The sequence below is a fragment of the Esox lucius genome, chromosome 11, assembly GCF_011004845.1.
Source record: "Esox lucius isolate fEsoLuc1 chromosome 11, fEsoLuc1.pri, whole genome shotgun sequence".
NCBI lineage: Eukaryota > Metazoa > Chordata > Actinopteri > Esociformes > Esocidae > Esox > Esox lucius.
Window position 1 is genome coordinate 14,485,543 of NC_047579.1, and position 19,898 is coordinate 14,505,440.

General features: G+C 40.8%; 2 protein-coding genes across 4 annotated transcripts in view; both read left to right on the forward strand.

Annotated features, from left to right (window-relative positions):
* The first annotated feature begins 1,906 nt into the window (after positions 1–1,906).
* On the forward strand, positions 1,907–19,807 carry LOC105006161 (ketosamine-3-kinase). 3 transcript variants are annotated; one of them, XR_004576451.1, is made up of 10 exons: positions 1,907–2,087; positions 11,563–11,714; positions 11,883–11,974; positions 13,457–13,530; positions 13,771–13,893; positions 14,261–14,590; positions 15,491–15,540; positions 16,541–16,627; positions 17,007–17,190; positions 17,421–19,807. XR_004576451.1 is itself a non-coding variant. In XM_029123626.2 (9 exons), exons 1-9 carry the CDS (start codon positions 1,947–1,949, stop codon positions 17,014–17,016), a joined length of 1,059 nt encoding a protein of 352 aa, XP_028979459.2. In that variant the 5' UTR covers positions 1,907–1,946; the 3' UTR covers positions 17,017–19,807. The 3 variants fall into 3 exon arrangements, 1 of the variants encoding a protein (XP_028979459.2); XM_029123626.2 differs by having other exon boundaries at positions 17,007–19,807; XR_004576452.1 differs by lacking the exons at positions 17,007–17,190; positions 17,421–19,807 and having other exon boundaries at positions 14,261–15,540; positions 16,541–16,581.
* The window catches only part of tbcd (tubulin folding cofactor D), a 75,884-nt gene continuing 71,555 nt past the window's right edge, over positions 15,570–19,898 (forward strand). Inside the window, exon 1 of the mRNA XM_029123625.2 lies at positions 15,570–16,014. Within this exon, the coding sequence (XP_028979458.1) occupies positions 15,880–16,014 (135 nt within the window). The 5' untranslated portion in view covers positions 15,570–15,879. The remainder of the gene's footprint in view (positions 16,015–19,898) is intronic.

Below are 19,898 nucleotides of genomic sequence, written 5' to 3' on the forward strand. Positions count from 1 at the left end.
TAGTAAACGCTACACTTACTAGTAATGCAAGTTCAATATAATCCACTGTTACAAATATCCACTGTTTAACCTCAAATATTCAAATCATTTACAAGGTGCTGTCAATGGTGGCGTCATCAGCAACACCCAGATCCCCATCAATGGTCAGCCTGACATGGAGTCCTTATAGCAGTATGAGAAAAAACTGCAGGGCATACTTCACCCACTACAGAAGTATCTGGCGTTACATTATTTGGCTTTACATGCAAAGGTTGTGGACTTTGTTCTGAAATATGAATTTTAACATTGTTGTGGGAATTTCAAAGCTCAGGAAGTTTTGGTCCTTATGTGTGTTTGTTCGCTAAAGCATTTGTATTTGGAGATTAATTCAACATTAATTCATTCATTCAAAACAACACGAGATGTTCTGTTTTATATGAATTATCAGAAAATGGTTATTGTCAGAACATATTCAGCAATTGGTGAACACCCTGAAATAAGAAGATTGGGCTGCTATTATGTGATCATGCAATAATGTGCACTTGCACTATGGCTCTCAGAATGTTTGTTGTATTTCAGGTGCTGATATCTTGATACCCTAATCTTACATAAGGACATCCAATAAATCTGCTCTGTTACCGTCTGGCAGGAGGTACTGGACCACCAGGGCTCTGAGACATTGTCTGTGCCCAAGCAAGAAGATTATAAAGTGTTATTATTTTCTCCACAAACCATACTGAATACTCATATACAATACAAGTCTTCATACTTCTCAATTGAAACATGTATCTTTCAATATAGGGACAAATACATTATTTGTTTTCTCAAATTAAGCTATGGGTTGAATGCAGTTGTAATAAAATACATCCTTCTTATAGAGTTGATGAAGTTGAACTTGTTCTAATAGTTGGAAATTGTAATAGTTGGAAATTGGTTATTATGTGATTTTGTTGTAAAAATTATTTTGCTCATCTAAAAAGTATAAAACTGTAAACAGTCTTTTGGGCTCTAAGGGTGGAAAAACAGGGTAATGACCAGTTAATATAAGTAATTGACAACTATATTAGATTGTTGGCAGAATTGTTAAGTAATCACCAAGTGGTGATTATCACCTCCATTAACAAAAGGAATAATGGATCTAAATTGAAGGCTATTCAGCAATTTGGAATGTGCCCCTTGATTTTTTTGCATATAATTACTCTATCCACTCTCCTGAACATTTCCTACAATACATTCACTGCGGCACAGTTTTTTCTGTATTGGGCAATGTGTATTTCAAATCCATTGAGTTACATTGTGGTCAGTGGTATGAGAGCAGTAAAATACCAGCAACAATTGCAAATACACAGTGTCCTTTGGGTTTTTGCATATAATCACTCTATAGACTCTCCTGAACATTTCCTACAATACATTCACTATGGCGTATAGAATAGTTTTTTTCTGTATGAGTCAATACCTATGTCATATCCATTGAGTTACATTGTGGAAAATGAGGGTGTGGAAAATATTGTGTTGCTAGATGTAGCACACCATTCCACTTGATTAGAAAGGTATGTCTTACTCTACACATTCTCCTGAACATTAACTTCATTGCTTCCTCCGTGGAATATTCAATAGTTTATGAGGCAATATGTATTTCATATTCAGTCATTGGCATTGTCTGAATTTTGCCCTTGGAACGTGTTTTAATACCCACTTATTATTGACATTTCTCTTAAATATGATAAAATATGAATTGTTGTCAATTTTTTAAGAGGTACACTTTCTTAAACAATGAATAAACTAAAATTATGTCCGTTTTGAAGTAATACGTTGGTCTCCTTTATTTTGAAAATTTCCTAATTTCCGTGACCCTGAAGTGTTTCTCTAATGATGAACCGATGTACGTTTGCGAGTCAAACACCCCTGGCGGTGAGCATGTGGAGAAATAGGTTCTTTGATCATTTGGTGAGCGTTGGAGACTGGTCATGGATGCCCAGCTGAAGAAGGAATTGGGAACGTCCACGCTGAGGTCAACTGGCTATTCTGCAGCTGGTTTTATCAGTGAGGGACAGAGCTATGATACTGACAACGGGAGAGTGTTTGTCAAGATCAACCACAAGAGTCAGGTCAATAATATAATTAATTATTAATTCCCCATTGCATTGGTTTTACTTGACTTGACGTATGCAGTATAGGATATGCTCATATTTAGCCTAGGGTACCAGATTTTTTTGCTATCATTCCGCGTCTTGTGCCAAAGAATGTTAGTTTAAGAGATTCTCGGACTAGTTCAAACTTGGCCAATGCAAAATACTTGTCATGTCACATCTATCAGAATCTCAGATCAAAGCTTCATGGCTTAATCTTAATGTCCCAGATAACAAAAAGTTTCCGCGCCAGATTTATTGCAACAGCTATTACGGATGCGTGTAACGGACTTGGCCCGGGGTCCAGATACACAACGGGCCAATGCCGATACGGATCTGGAATCCGGATCTAAACAGACTTGGGCCAGCATAATCCCAGCTCAGACCCAAATCGACTATATTTATATATTAATTGATATTTATTTTACCTCTGGATTGGCTCTGTGCCAGATCGGTTCAGTTTCGGTTTTGATTCGTTACTAATGGTGATGTGTGTGTTCTATTTTCTTTTTAAATATGCTAAACAATTACAAATGAAAAAGGATTGGAACTATTTTACATTTCTACCATGACCATAACGTTATCTTCCCATATCTCATCATAACTGATATTTTAATACCTGTGAAAGAGTTTTAAATAATAACGCAGTTTTCTGTATTGCAAAGCAATGTCATTTTCAGTAATTAAATATAAAAGCATGAAAAATAATTTAAGTATCTATAACAGATGTAAGTAGTATTGTACAATTGAAGTATGTCTCAAAACCAATTATTGTATTGAATGCAACCGTTTATTATAGATAAATAGGAATCCATATCAAAATGTAAATTCATGGCTACAATCATGGCTGAAATATCAAAATCAAAAACATTTCAATTCTGAATCAATTAGTTCAGTGTTTCTTAACCGCCCAAAAATAAGAATTTATCAAATGGTGGCATTCAATATTAATCAACACATTCATACAATTTGAGCTAAAAAAAAATCATAAATCAGACCTATTCCTACCCAGGACCAGGGGCGATTCTAGGGTCAGAGCTTTAGGGGTGCTGAGCACCCAATGATCCCCACTGCCACCACCCACCCTCTTTTCACACAAAAACAAAAAATATGTCTAATGAAAGATAACTATCATTTTAACATTGGTTCAACTAACTCCAAAATCCAGATTATTTTTTTCTTTTTTTGAGACCTTTCAGAGCACCAGCCTAATTGTGAGAGTTCACACAGACAGCCCCCTGAAACAAACACAAAACCTTCTTCACTCAGCTGGTTTCCCTACCGTTAACTCCATGTGCCTCCTTTTGTATCAACAGTCATCAGATTGGTTAGATTAGATTCAACTTTATTGTCATTGAACAAAGTAACAGGTACTTGGACAACAAAATGTAATTCATCTTCTGTAAATAATTTACAAATGGCCATCTCTAACATATCTGGTTGCACGCCTGTCTGAACTTTCATAAAGAAATATAAGTCATCAATAAATAATAATAAAACAAGAGCAAAAAAAAAAGGAAAAAAAAGAAGGTAAAACCAAAAGGTCCAAAATATCCAGATTATTTACAGAGGTCTTGAAAATACTTAGAAAGTAAAGATATAAAAAAAGAAAGAGAGGGAAATCTTTGAAGTACTTCCCCTGAATGCCCATTTGGCTCTACTTTGGGAGAGTTCATCAATGTCGCCGCACTTTGAGGGTGGCAAACCTGTCAATGACCCTTGGGTGTTCAATTTTTTCAAGCAACTCCTTCTCAATAGACATCACAGCTAGCTGCTGGAGTCTGCTTTGGCCTGTGGTCCTCCTGAGCCATGTATGAGCCATTGCCTAGATAAGTAATTTGATACAACAATAGATACCTGGTTTGCATTATCTGTTACTTTAGCTTAACACTTTTCAGAAGAAAAAAAAAAACAAGACAGAGGTCATTATGGACTGTCCCTAGTATCTCACTTGAATCTGTCTTTTTTCTTTTAAAGAACTGTCGTATGTCCATTGCTCACTGGCAGGCCACACACACACACACACACACACACACACACACACACACACACACACACACACACACACACACACACACACACACACACAGTGAGAAAGAGCGCGAGAGAGAGAGTAATGCTAGGAGTTCAAGAGTTAAGCCTGGTTCAGGTTAAATCCTCTATGTGTGAGGAATGAATAAATACAGCAAAAGAAAAACAACTTTTTTTTATTGTCTAGTTTGATAGTCAGCCACAACTGAAAAATAACAGATATAAATCTAGGAATGAATAACAATTCATTTAAAAAGCCACAGTGAGTGTTTTCACACATACTGGTGGTATACAGTGATATGTTTGTTTTCACTCTGGTCCAAACGCCAGGGATTCATGTTTACATGACTCCCGATTGTTAAAATGAGTATAAATTAACGATAAACTTTAACAACAGAGACACACGTAGGCACTACACAGGTACGCAGCTCATTTGTCGCGCTGCTGTTTTTGTTTCACGCTCTAGCAGTTAATAAACAGAACTGCATGCGTCTTGCGGAAGAACATTGTAACTGGCGCTTCTTCTCTCCGTCTATGACTATGGACGAGGTCCTGTGCTACTCCACAGCGGAGGGAACCCGATGGACTAAAATAGTCCGAAAATAAACATTTATTATAGGTGTACCGTGATTCAGGATACTGACTCCATTACTCACCGATATGGTTTCGGAATCGGAACAACTCTAGGTAAAAGGAAAGAAGTGTGAGACAGCTTTGGAGCAACTTAGTTGATTCACAACACTACATAACGGGTTCTCACTCTGCGTGTTTCGCGCTGGATGACGGTCGTGCTGAGCGGAGATGTAGAAGTAGAAGAAGAAGAGAAGAGGATGACACCATTTGCTAAGCGGGGATGTTTTCATTTTCATCCTTAACACATACATTTTAAACCACAAACTACGGAGTATGTTTTGGACATTATTTAACCTTGTCAAAGACGAACAACATTTTTAGAATAACTTCCAAGTTTTAGGGGTGCTGATCTCCTTTTTAGGGGTGGCCTCGCCCATGCCCAGGACCAATACGCCCAGACATCTCTGACAACTCATTTACATTTTCATTGTTAGACAAAATGTCAAAACATATATTTATATTTAATAGACACACACTTCCTGAAACTTTCAGGAAGAAGATGTCGTAAATAGTCCTTAACATTAGTGTTATGGTCTTACAGCACCACCTCTGTTGTCAGATGCAAGACTAAACTGATGGCATACTGCATGCATTTTGTGATCAATCAATCAAATGGATTTTATAAAGCCCTTTTTACATCAGCAGTTGTAACAAAGTATACTAAACACCCAGCCTGAAACCCCACAGAGCAAGCAACAACAGGGTTGATGCATAGTGGCTAGGAAAGAAAAAAAATCGCCAAATGGGACAAAATCTAGGAATAAACCTAGAGGAACCAGGCTCTGAGGGGAGGCCAGTTCTCTTCTGGCTTTGCCAGGGGAACATTTTAAGTACAAGTTGTAATAATTAGTAAATGCTTGTGGGCTTTGTCCAGAGTCTATAAAACATAATTTAAGTCTGTTGTATTACCAGATGGACGAAGACAGGTACAATCACTGATGGTCGGTGGAGGGGCAGCTGAAATCGTCAGGTATCGTCAGCTACTTGAACTGCAACCAAACCAGCAGGACTTTGGACCGGGATGGCTATGGGCCTTTCGGGACAGGTAGTCCTGAGGTGTGGTCCAAGGGATCCTGTCCTCCTAAGTTAACCCTGAGCAGAACACAACCCTGAGCAGAACTTATTTCAGCAAGACAATGCCAAACCACACTCTGCACGTAATACAACCGCATGGCTCTGTGGTAAAAGAGTCCAGGTGCTAAACTGTCCTGACTGCAGTCCAGAGCTCTCACCTATTGAAAACATTTGGTGCCTTCTGAAATGAAAAATACAACAAAGGAGACCCCAAACTGTTGATTAGCTGAAATCCTATATCAAGCAAGAATGGTAAAACATATCACTACAAAAGCTACATCACTGGTGTTCTCAGTTTAAAAGAAGAGGTGATGTAACACAGTGGTTAACATGCCCCTGTCCCAATTTTTTTGAAACATGTTGCTGGCATCAAATTCAAAATGGGCATGTATATTTCCAAAAACAGTAACATTTCTCTGTTTCAACATTTGATATTTTGTATTTGTACTATTTTTAATTAAATCTAGGGATTAAGGATTTACACATCATTGCATTCCTTTTATATTTGCGTTTTACACAGCCTCCCAGCGTTATTGGAAATGGGCTTATATATTTATCTTGCTTATGGGTAGCTGAATAATGTTAAATGAACAATAAATATTCACTGGAGGAGTACCCCCATTATCAAACCACCAGTATTGTCCAAAATATATCTCACCAACATTGATTTTTTTTTTTTATTCAGAAACATATTTTCATTCAAGAAAGAGAGGGGCACCCTTTCTGCAAGTCACCGGCGAAATCTGTGCCCCCATTTAAATGAAAATAAAAGTGCCTAAATTGAACAAATATATATACATATTGATCTTCTCCCTCACCAAAACATAGAATGGGTTTAATTAAATGTGGATAACATCTTCAGAGGGGATACCATTTCTGCCAGGTACCAGCAAAATATGTGTCCCCCTGTCAATCAAATGACATAGTACCTAAATTGACCAAAGTCATAGAGTTAATTATCCTCTCCCTCACCAACCTTTGTAGTAGGTTTAGTTCAATGTGGATAATATCTTCATTCATTAAAGAGGGGGACACCATTTCCACCAGGCACCACTGAAATATGTCCCACGTCAATCAAAATACACTCACCTAAAGGATTATTAGGAACACCATACTAATATTGTGTTTGACCCCCTTTCGTCTTCAGAACTGCCTTAATTCTACTTGGCATTGATTCAACAAGGTGCTGAAAGCATTCTTTAGAAATGTTGGCCCATATTGATAGGATAGCATCTTGCAGTTGATGGAGATTTGTGGGATGCACATCCAGGGCACCAAGCTCCCGTTCCACCACATCCCAAAGATGCTCTATTGGGTTGAGATCTGGTGACTGTGGGGGCCATTTCAGTACAGTGAACTCATTGTCATGTTCAAGAAACCAATTTGAAATGATTCGAGCTTTGTGACATGGTGCATTATCCTGCTGGAAGTAGCCATCAGAGGATGGACATGGTCAGAAACAATGCTCAGGTATGCCGTGGCCTTTAAACGATGCCCAATTGGCACTAAGGGGCCTAAAGTGTGCCAAGAAAACATCCCCCACACCATTACACCACCACCAGCAGCCTGCACAGTGGTAACAAGGCATGATGGATCCATGTTCTCATTCTGTTTACGCCAAATTCTGACTGAATGTCTCAACAGAAATCGAGACTCATCAGACCAGGCAACATTCTTCCAGTCTTCAACTGTCCAATTTTGGTGAGCTCGTGCAAATTGTAGCCTATTTTTCCTATTTGTAGTGGAAATGAGTGGTACCCGGTGGGGTCTTCTGCTGTTGTAGCCCATCCGCCTCAAGGTTGTGCGTGTTGTGGCTTCACAAATGCTTTGCTGCATACCTCGGTTGTAACGAGTGGTTATTTCAGTCAAAGTTGCTCTTCTATCAGCTTGAATCAGTCGGCCCATTCTCCTCTGACCTCTAGCATCAACAAGGCATTTTCGCCCACAGGACTGCCGCATACTGGATGTTTTTCCCTTTTCACACCATTCTTTGTAAACCCTAGAAATGGTTGTGCGTGAAAATCCCAGTAACTGAGCAGATTGTGAAATTCTCAGACCAGCCCATCTGGCACCAACAACCATGCCACGCTCAAAATTGCTTAAATCACCTTTCTTTCCCATTCTGACATTCAGTTTGGAGTTCAGGAGATTGTCTTGACCAGGACCACATCCCTAAATGCTTGAAGCAACTGCCATGTGATTGGTTGATTAGATAATTGCATTAATGAGAAATTGAACAGGTGTTCCTAACAATCCTTTAGGTGAGTATAGGCACATCCTATCCGAATCGGCCAATTCAATAGAACTAGCCATCGCTAAAACGTGCATTTTGGATCTGGTGTGGAGGCGCTAAGTGAGTGTGACTGCTATGAGGATTTGCCATAACAACGCCGGATCCGTCAGGGAGTCGGTGGTGCAATAAGGGGCGACTGGTCATCTTTCCTGTTGTCAACAGAAAGAACTGCAACAAAATTGTTATTTTTATTTCTCTAAGATTACGTCCTGTAATTTATTATCTATGAATATAGCATCTTCCTAAATTGCAAATCATTTGTGTTTGGAATTTATTTCATGTTCATTGGTCCCTACCTTGATGCTTCAGACTGCATTCTGCTGATTCGAGTTTGCAGTAGTAGGCCATAGACTAAGCGTGAATGTGGGGGTAGCCCCTCTCACAATTCAGTGTACATGTGAAAATATTAATATGCGTGCTCAGAATGTTAGTGTGATCAATGTAGATCACACAAATTTGATGCCAAGTGGGGCTGACAGCCGGTAGTAATTTCGTATTTTAGACCTGAGTGGCTGTCTGTCTGTCTGGCGCCAACATTAGTTGGCAAGAAGAACGAGGAGGGTAGATTGTCCTAGCTAGCTTGTTAGCTTCACAAACACCAGATAACTTGAGAAAATGAATAAAGTGGAATTCATACTCGAGCACCGGTTTGAAAGCCTTAATTTGGAGGAGAAACTTGAAGTAAAGTGAGTTGGTGCCCATCAGCCACAGGATATCGTCAACACTCAAACTGCTGGTAAAAGTATTTACGGGTTTAACGTGGAGTGGTTTTTGAAGAAAAAGTGGCTAATGGTTAGCATACAAAAGAAGGAACTCTTCTATTTTTCATGTCTGCTATTTGGTGGAGATGGTACTTGGTCGAGGACGGGTTACAAAGATTTGAAACATCTTTCTGAGAGGATTGCAAAACATGAGAGCAGCGAAAGTCATCTGGACAATGCTGTGAGATTATACATACAGGCAGATGAGACAACTGATGTCTCCTGTAAATAAGAAATGTTGATTGTATTGCAATACATGTTGCCTGACAATACAGTGACAGAGAGGTTTTTGGAGTTTGTGAAAGTCAAAGGTAAAACTGGACTCAGCCTCTCTAATAGCATGAAGTGTGTGCTGGAACCACTGAAGGTGGGAGAAAAGACTTATGATGGTGCGGCTATAATGAGTGGAAACGTCTTTGGGGTACAGACGCTAATGAAAGAGACATACCCACATGCCCAGTTTGTTCACTGCTTTGCTCACCAGCTGAACCTGACCTTGCAGCAACTTTGTTCAGCAAGGATGAGCATCCTGAAGGTGTTTTATCTTTTTCTCTGGCGCTACAAAACGTATTGTGAAACTTGCTGAGGCAACACAGAGACGCATTCCAAGGCCAACCGCTGTATGATGGACCTTTAAAAGTAGAACTATCAATGCAGTTTGAAAAAACCACGCTGTGCTGCTCCTGTGTATGGAGGACATATACGCACACAACTAGGATGGGATGAGGCCACCATAAGTGAGGAAAACGGCCTGTCAAAAAAACTCCAAGACCGAGCCTTTCTGCAGCTGCTGGATTTTTTTTCTTCCTTATATCAGAAGTTTATGTTTTATACAACACTCTTCAAAAACGGCGCATCGATGCATCTGGGATTAGCAGTGCGCTCACCCGTTTCAAGGAGAATGTCCAGAATATGTGGAAGCGAACTGATGAATAGGCTGCCACTGTTCACAATGGAACAGACGAGCCAGGCCGACAAGTAACCAACACAGCACCGGTGATTGAGGTATGCGACACAGTCATCACTCAGGTGGAGCAGAGGTTTTCACAAAGACACCACCTGATCGCTGCCAAGCTGGTTGACAGCTTGCTCTTACCCCAATTTTTTCTGTCATTCCCTACATCTGAGCTTGACTGTGCGGTGAACCTATGGCCTCTAGGAAACGAGGAAAAGTTGAAGTCTGAGCTGACCACTCTACCACTACACTGAGCTTCACACTGGTAAGATGGCCCTGTCTCTGTTAAGATCCATCCATGAGAGTAACCTAGAGGAGGCTTTTGCTGAGATCGTCACTCTGCTGAAAATGATCATAACAACACCTATCATGACATCTGAGTCAGAGAGGAACTTTTCCACCTTGAAGAGGGTAAAAACCTTCACTCGCAATACCATGGGACAGCTGCACCTCAACGCATTGGGCATGTTATCCATCAAAAGCTAGTTGATTCAGCAGCTACATGACTTAATTCCCAAAGTAATCGAAAAGTTTGCCCAGAGGAAGAACCGCCGTGCCACCTTTCTCTTCAAGTGAGCCCTCAGCCTTGGTGAGTGAAAGTATATTTTATCATCCTGCCTTTGTGGGGCAGGTCCATTCATTGGTCATATTTTTGTGTTGGATCGATTGATATAGATGGTGATGAGTGTTAGTATGTCCATGCTTATCTATTAAGGTTGTAGAATGGTTCTGTATCCCTAAAAAGTTGTCTTTCCGCTTCGTTGTGGCCTTCAGTGGTGTTGAGCTCATTGCTGTTCGCGTATGGCCCTGTAGGCACATTGGTTCTGATGCTTGGTTGATTTGGTGATCATTTTGTCTGTGTTGCAACTAGGGGCATGGTTTTTGGGCAGAATTCTTATTTTTTGTTACATTTTTTAAATCCAATGTCTTTAACTTTTACATGTCTTTCATACTCTGTTTATGAATTTTGCACCCTCTGGACACCTTCGTGGACAAAAATATCCCATTGACTTCCATTAAAAACATGTTTTTTATCTCACTGCCATTACAGTATAAAACCATGCATTCTGTAATGTAAGCATTCCATTTTGAAGAAAAGTAGTGATATTTGAAATGTTTACTGTATTCCACCACACACACACACACACACACACACATGCACACACACTCGTGCGCGCACACACACACAGACACACACGTGCACACAAAAACACTTGGGGCCCCTTGGTAGTAACATGGCTCCATAATATAACTGGGAAAAATACAAAAATTTCATCCATTGGCCTACAATGGGAAAATGGGCGAATCTGGTAGAATACAGTAAAAGTGTGTGTGTGTGTGTGTGGTGGAATACAGTAAACATTTAAAATATCTCAACTTTTCTTCAAAGTGAAATGCTTACATTACAGCATGGTTTTATACTGTAATGGCATTGAGATACTTTTTTATGTTTTTAATAGAAGTCAATGGGACATTTTTTTCCTTGAAGGTGTCAAGAGGGTAGTACATTTGAGGAGGGCACAAGGGTTAAATAAACACATCAGTAGCAAGAGGGGGTTTTGTAGCTTTACTGGTATGTATCTTATATTTTGAAATTATTTTACATATAAAAATGCCACTGGGTGCAATACATGTATGCACGTAGGGCTAGGCCACTTTCTAAACTTTACATTTCCTTGGATTACATCTCTAATCCTTGTCTTCCAGGCAAAGCTAATGTTTGATGGTGAGCAGGCCAGCTTGGAGGCCATCTTGATGACAGGCACAGTGAAGGTCCCCAAGCCTTTGAAGGTGATAGAGCTGGATACAGGAGGGTCTGCATTTGTCATGGAACACATTGACATGACGGGTCTCAGCAAGTAGGAGAGCCCACTTATACACAGTGCTATACACCGGTCTTTAGCATATCTTGTTGTCTTTGCCTGTCTTCTTTTTGTTTTTCTTCTTCCTTTTATAATTTAGTACATTAATAAATATTGGGATTATTGAAATTCATCTGTTAATGGTCAGCTGATCAAATCCCCCAGGCACTCCAAGCAGCTAGGAAAGTGTCTTGCTGATCTGCACCTGCACAACCAGAGACAGAGGGACAGGCAGAACAAGGATCAGCAGACAGTTGGTAGAGATCTCAACTAGTTCAACTTTCTCACATATTTTAATTCACCTAGTCCAACTTTCTCACATATTCTAATTCACCTAGTCCAACTTTCTCACATATTCTAATTCACGTAGTCCAACTTTCTCATATATTCTAATTTACCTCGTCCAACTTTTACACACCGATCTGCCATAACATTGTGATCACTGACAGGTGAAGTGAATAACACTGATTATCTTGTTATCATGGCACCTGTCAGGGGGTGTGAACATTCTGCCCTCAAAGTTGATGTGTTAAAAGCAGGAAAAATGGGCAAGCGTAAGGATCTGAGCGACTTTGACAAGGGCCAAATTGTGATGGCTCGACGACTGGGTCAGAGCATCTCCAAAACTGCAGCACTTGTGGGGTGTTCCCGGTCTGCAGTGGTCAGTACCTATTAAAAGTGGTCCAAGAAAGGAAAAGCGGTGAACTGGCAACAGGGTCATGGGCGGCCAAGACTCACTTATGCGCGAGGGGAGCGAAGGTGGGCCCGTGTGTTCCGATCCAACAGACGAGTTACTGTAGCTAAAATTGCTGAAAAAGTTAATGCTGGTACTGATAGAAAGGTGTCAGAACATACAGTTCATCACAGTTTGTTGTGTATGGGGCTGTGTAGCTGTAGACCAGTCAGGGTGCCCATGCTGACCCCTGTCCACTGTTGAAAGTGCCAACAATGGGCACGTGAGCGTCAGAACTGGGCCATGGAGCAGTGGAAGAAGGTGGCCTGGTCTGATGAATCATGTTTCCTTTTACCTCACGAGGATGGCCGGGTGCATGTACCTGGAGAACACATGGCACCAGGATGCACTATGGGAAGGAGGCAAGACAGCGGGGGCAATGTGATGCTTTGGGCAATGTTCTGCTGAGAAACCTTGGGTCCTGCCATTCATGTGGATATTACTTTGACACGTACCACCTACATGAGCATTGTTGCAGACCATGTGCACCTTTTCATGGCAACGGTATTCCCGGATGGCATTGGCCTCTTTCGGCAGGATAACACGCCCTGCCACAAAGCAAAAACATTTCCGGTATGGTTTGAAGAACACAACAAGTTTAAGGTGTTGACTTGACCTCCAAATTCCACAGATCTCAATCCAATCGAGCATCTGTGGGATGTGCTGGACAGAAAAGTCTGATCCATGGAGGCCTCACCTCGCAACTTACAGGACTTGAAGGATCTGCTGCTAACGTCTTGGTGCCAGATACCACAGCACACCTTCAGAGGTCTAGTGGAGTCCATGCCTTGACGGGTCAGGGATGTTTTGGCGGCAAAAGGGGGAACTACACAATATTCGGCAGGTGGTCATAATGTTATGGCTGATTGGTGTACATTCTAATTTACCTAGTCCAGCTTTCTCACATACTCAAATTAATCTAGTCCAACTTTCTCACTATACAATTTATGACAGTTTTACAGATTACAGTACTCCATGTCTTTACTGCTCGTTCCAATGTACACAGGAAAGGGAGCCGATGTTCCTGTTATTGAACAGTTTGGCTTCCATGTTCCCACATGCTGTGGGTACCTCCCTCAGGTAGGAAATTGTGGAACGGGTGTTTTCTATTAAAACAATTTTTGTAACTCATCCAGGTTTTGTTGTTTGCTTCTGTTTTGGTAATTTGTTTTTGTTAATATTTTACTTAAAATGAATACACACCAGATTGTCAGATGTTAGGAGGTGGAACTTGATTTGCACATTTCCCAATAGAGAATCTGGTAACATGGGATTTTATGACAAATGATGATAAAGGCCAATGTATCTCTTCCTTGTCAGGAAAATGAGTGGCAGAGTGAATGGGTGACGTTCTACTCCCGAAACAAACTACAGCACCAACTCAACATGGTGGAGAAGTCTTATGGAGATAGGGAGGCTAGGGAGCTATGGGCTCAGCTGCAGGTAACTTTCATAAGTCCTGAAACCATATTTGGAAGTTCTCGACTCTAGAGCAGAGGTGGCCAAACCTCTTGCCTGGATTTTAGGAATTCAGTGTTGTTCCAAATATATCTTTTATGCTGTCCAATTTCTTTTGTCAAATTTGGTTTAAAGAAATATCAGCTATTAAAATATGTATAGGGCCATTCTGCTTTCTAGATACTTTCCATATATTTCCAGATGTTCAAGAGTAGTCTGGAGTGTGTTATTTAACTCATAAAAAAAAAAATCTTATTTCATGTCAGTTTGTAGTCTGTATTTTGTCAACTGCTTCAAGTATGTTCAGCAACTGTCTTCTCATCTATCTCTGTATGACATCTCCTCCCCTTAGCTGAAAATCCCTTCTCTATTCACCGACGTGGAGGTGTTTCCGGCCCTGCTTCACGGTGACCTCTGGGGGGGGAACGTGGCCGAGTGTTCCGACGGCCCGCTCATCTTTGACCCCGCCTCCTTCTACGGCCATGCAGAGTTTGACTTGGGCATTGCAGGAATATTTGGAAGGTTCAGTGACTCCTTCTACTCTGGGTACCATGAGAAGATCCCCAAGGCCCCGGGCTTTGAGAAGAGACAAAAGTTGTACCAGCTGTTCCACTATCTCAACCACTGGAATCATTTTGGTGGAGAATACAGAGGGACCTTATTGAGGATCATGAAGGATCTGGTGAAATAATGCATGCATTATTAAACATTCACAGCATTGGCAAGAACCTGCTTGAAGTTTGCAGCTAGGTCTTACGCACAAATTAACCCAAATGCTTCTTTCCGTCTAAAAGGTGTTTTGGGCATAGACACAGCTAGTTTTGAGCCTAGTTGGATGCCAATCCAGAAAAAGGAAATTCCTCCGATTTTATTTGGGTGATTTCTAAATTAATGAATGATTTTGTTGTTAGGAAAACTTTTTAGCTAAATACCAATACACAATGAATTAGTATACCATTAAAAAGATATTCCATGAAACATGTGTTGAAATTCAACACTATTGTTGTTTGCTCCTTGGGGTTTAAGGCCGGGTGTCTCTGTAAAGCACTTTGTGACAACTGCTGTTGTAAAAAGGGCTTTATGAATAAATTTGATTGATTGATTGCTGTTTGTGTTGAAGTGCATTTTTGAAATGCATTCCCAGCTCTTTGAGAACTGTAGCATGTATAGAGCTTACATACAATATTGGAAATACATTTACTTAAATTATAGACACAGCAGTGAACAAAGTTATGATCTGTTTGTATCATCTTATGAGTTGTCTTAATTAGCTTTGTTATATAGCTGTGTGAATACTAATAATGCATTGCAAGTACATTGCTTGCATGTTTTCATGTTTCCTTTACACTACTAACCCGAACCAGTGAAAATCTGACCCAAAATGGATCAAAAGGCTTTAGTAAAATCAATACGTTCATAGTGGGCATTTAGTGAAATCATAACACCACTTCTGAAAATGTGACTAGATTACTAGTGATGCACGAGAAAAAGAAACATGCATGTCTGAAATCCCTATAGTCTGTTCTGTCCAATGAGTATGCTTCACTCAAAAACAAAACGCTTTTTGTACTTAATCACATAGCGTACTTGGGCGCTGCAGCAACCCGAGAACTCCACAACAGAACAAACGGAGTAAGTAACAGTAATTCATTTTCTGAATATTTTTTTTCTCCATATATACAGGTATGATTCATCCTACAATATCCAAATGTACGAGCTATGTATTTATGTTCTCTTATCAATTTAAATCAGATTTGTGTTGCCACTTGGCAACCACCAACATCTGTACTGTACTACCAGCTCATAGCTAGTTAGCTAGTTAACACATCTATCCTCTTTTGTACATTGACACGCCCATGCAATATGTCACACGGTTCTCATCTATTATTTAGGTATAAACGTTGGACAGCATACAAGCATGTAATCAAGTTAAATGTAAAACTTTATACCGGTATCTCTTAACTAATCACAATGGCCCAGACTGACATGGACTCTGGTGACGATGGAGGAGGTGGAGGAGAACCAGAGGTGATCGTTCAGGCCAGTGTCCTGGGAGGCTTTACCGAGAGCACCGAGGTTCAAGCCCTGATCTCGAGCCTCCCTGAGGTTCACCAGAGACAAAACCGGGCGAATGTACAGCTCTGTGGGGTAGTGACACAACCTTTCACGTGGGCGACCCGAGTTCGAATCTCGAGATGGCAACACTTTCTATTGCGGGCCGGCTGAACTAGGCTTGCCTGGTTTCTTGTTTTCTTTTACATATTCTTGAGTCATTGAGTCAGTTTTTTGCATTGTGATATGCATAAATATAATAAACTTAATGTGGGAGGATCAGTGCTGCCCTTTTCACTGACCTTACCATTGTGTTAGTTGTCGTCTAGTAGTCAGTAATGTTTGTTTTTGTGACTGTGCCAATAACTCAGTACTGTCTAGAGGCCCTTCATCCCAAATGTCACTCAAATCTGTTGTGAACCTCTAGTGAAGTCCTATTGTCCACATAGAGCCCCATTAGCCCTGGTTAAAAGTACGGCACTATATAGGAAATACTTTGCTATTTAGCTCCCACCTTGTTTGTTGTGAATGAGTGAGCTTTTCCTGTCACATCTAACACCATACGTGTGTGTGTTGCCAGGAGCAACAGAGTCGCCAAGGAGACGAGTCGTTGCTGCAGAAAGCTCTGGAGGAGAGCAAGCGAGAGGCGGCGGCTGGTGGAATTGGGGTAGGAATGCTACAACTTTACATAGTCTGCTGTATACGGGGCTTAGGACAGACTTGTTTTAGGGACAGACTTGTTTATAGAGGAAAAGCATCATGGGTAATCTAGAGACGGTTGTCACGCTGTTTGCTTCGGCAGCGTACTTCTTGCTCTGATACCTTTCCAAACCACTGTAGCCTATAGAATTGGTACGCTTAGCTGGTACATAACTGTCATATACGAAAACATTAGGAGTTTGACTAACAGTATTCATGCATTACGTTTACATTAGTTTTGACAATAATCTGATTTCTATTAGCACCCTGTGACAAGGGCTGTGAAAACGGCTTTGCGAGACACATTTCAGACTGACTGAACATTCTCCTTGCTATCCTGCGGTCAGTCGGCCATGATGGACCTGGTGGACGTTTTTGCCGTGACCTCAGAAGTTCCCCCGGATACCAGCGTCAACCCCAGGGACCTGACAGGAACGGAGCGTCACACCCCCCTCCACCACCCCCTCCCCATGGCCGGGGCAGGTTGTCTGGCCGGGGCTGGAGCCGCCTCCGACCCCTGGGATTCTCTGGGTAAGCTGTTCGATAGAGGGAAGTGCATCCTGTCGATACCAGACAGAAACACATTTGTCATAATTCACTTCCCTCTGATCCTAAACCTTGGATATTTGCAGATTAGAAGCAGCATGGATAGGCAACATGACTAAGTTGCAAATACCCTGTAATCGTAACAGCTTCCTATACATACGTTATTGAGTGGACGCATTTACGCCATACTTCTAGTACTTTACAATGTATTTTAGTTACAGGGTGACGACGGGATGAATGAGTCCATTGGAAGGTTGGTATGATTAAGTAGCACTGGTGATATGGGGTCCAGGTTGGAAAAGAAACCTGGACAACACGGATAACAACCCTTCACTCAAGTGCCATGGGATCTTTAGAGAGTCAGGACTGTTTCACATCCCAACCGAAACACAGAACATTAGAGGGCAATGTCCCCTTCACTGCTCAGGGGCATTGGGATTTGATCCACTCTATACTGTTTAGTATACCTCTCCTAGTGGGCCCTGGTCAAAGTGCACTCGGTAGGGATTAGTATGCCATTTGGGACTTATCATTATCCTTTGTCTCATACAGTTAGTCTTCTGTCTGTCAGTCCATCACATACTATAAGCTGAAAGACCAAATCAAATGATAACTTCATGCATTTCTGACCAGGTGAATGATTCTCTCACCAATCACACGTTTATATAAAAGAAAACCTATAATATATCACAAAGACGCTCACATCTTACAAAAGACAATCTTTTTATGTATCAACATTTGGTCAGGCTCACCAACTTAACTGTCCGCTTTAATCTATCCATCTGTCACCCACTGAAAAAGCTCCATTGTCTCTATTTGCAAGAAAACTTTTTTGTGAACCCTTCTGAATTGCCTGCATACCTGGCTTCTAAAATACAGTTTGATAGTCATAGAACTGGATAAAACACAGTGTGATTTAACAAAGAACACAAACGTGTACTTTTACATGTCTTCATGGAACACAGGTGAAACATATGAACCATGAACACTTTGGTCAAACATATGAGATCAATGATCTATCTGGTTGAAGACTGATGGAGTTCCAAGTCTTAAATGCTTTTGTAGCCTCATGAACTCTTCTCTTGAGATCTGAAATAAATGTTGTATCTTTACGTATCTATTTTCAGGTAACTCATGGGTTCAGTTTTCTCACAACAGTAGATCTATGTCGCTATAATGTCATGCTTATAATATATCAAGTTATACTTTGAGCACAATGTTTGTGTAAATCGGCTAACATGAACTATAAATCGCTTTGGATTAGAGCATCTGGATAATGATTCAAATGACTCTCCCTGACATTACCAGTACTTCTCGATCCCTTGCCCTGCCCACTCTGCTGCATACTCCTTTGATTGGCTTCTCACTGTTGCTGCCGATCGAGCACTGAACTGATATTACACCAGATACGCCTGCTTATCTTTCTACGTCGGACCTCTCTGCACTGGGCGGGTCGGCCATTGCACTGCTCTACACTGATTGGAGGATGTTACATTACATAGCATTCAGATGGAAATGTATCATAAAAAACAAACATGATTGTCTTTCAGATGAATGGTGTAGGCTGTATTCATTCTATTTCTATTTACGAATGTTTCACATTACCGTCTTTTACCCTGATCTCAGAGAACGGAAGGAGAACATGCTCTGTCAATGATGGAACGCCAGCCAGCCAAACCCATTCACTTATAAAACACTCGCAGAAACAGATTGTGTTGGACTAGGTATAGTAAGGCTTGTTCTGTGGGTATCGTAATTGTGGAAGGAACAGGACTGATGACAGTGCGATAATGATTTTTTTTGTGAGTTGAATTGGACTGGAGTGGGTTTCCTTTGGTGGACAACAATGAAATCTGCTTTGCAAGAGACCAGGGCTAATGTAGGATTTCCTGTAGGTGCAAATTCTAACATGCATTGAGGTCAATGGGAGAAAGAACATTCAATTGTGCTGGACATTAGTGAGAATTCACCCCTTATGGGCGTAATTTGTTTCTTCTCTGTCTCTTTCTCAATGCTCAATCACTACTTGTGAAACACTGATTCATCAAAATATAAGGGTACAATTAACAAAAAAACAACATACTTTGCATTGGTGCCTTTTTATTATATTTTTGATTGGCTTTGATCTCATTGAACCTTTCACATCTATGAATATATGATATACTGCATTGTCATGCCTAGGCCTAGATTTTAATATCAAACACTGTCATATTTATAATGAATGCTTGGAAGCACAATTTCTGCAGTTGGCTTATTTTTACTGCATGCCACTCTGCCCCCTGGAGGCCAAATACATGTAAGGCAGTCACTCAGTCATCTGGCAATCCCCAATATTAACTAATGTAGCATATTTGGGGTAAATTGAGGACATAGCGTCACACATGATTATGCATTCCCTGTCTGGATATTTTTATCCAAATAATATAACTGAGTTTTCCCTCAGACTTTATATCCCTGCGTGTGCTTTTTAACATTTTGGTAGATAAGGTGTCTTTAGAGACAGACAAGCCCAGTTGTGATATACATAGTCACACACTTTTGACCAATCAGATCATGTCCTGGACTACTCAACTGAATGAAATGTTGCTGTAGCAAAAAAAAACAGAAAACATGGAGGGGGTGCATTGTGTGATGGGAACGCTGTAAACATTGCTACTGTTAATTACATAACTCAATTGCTTCAAGCCCCACCT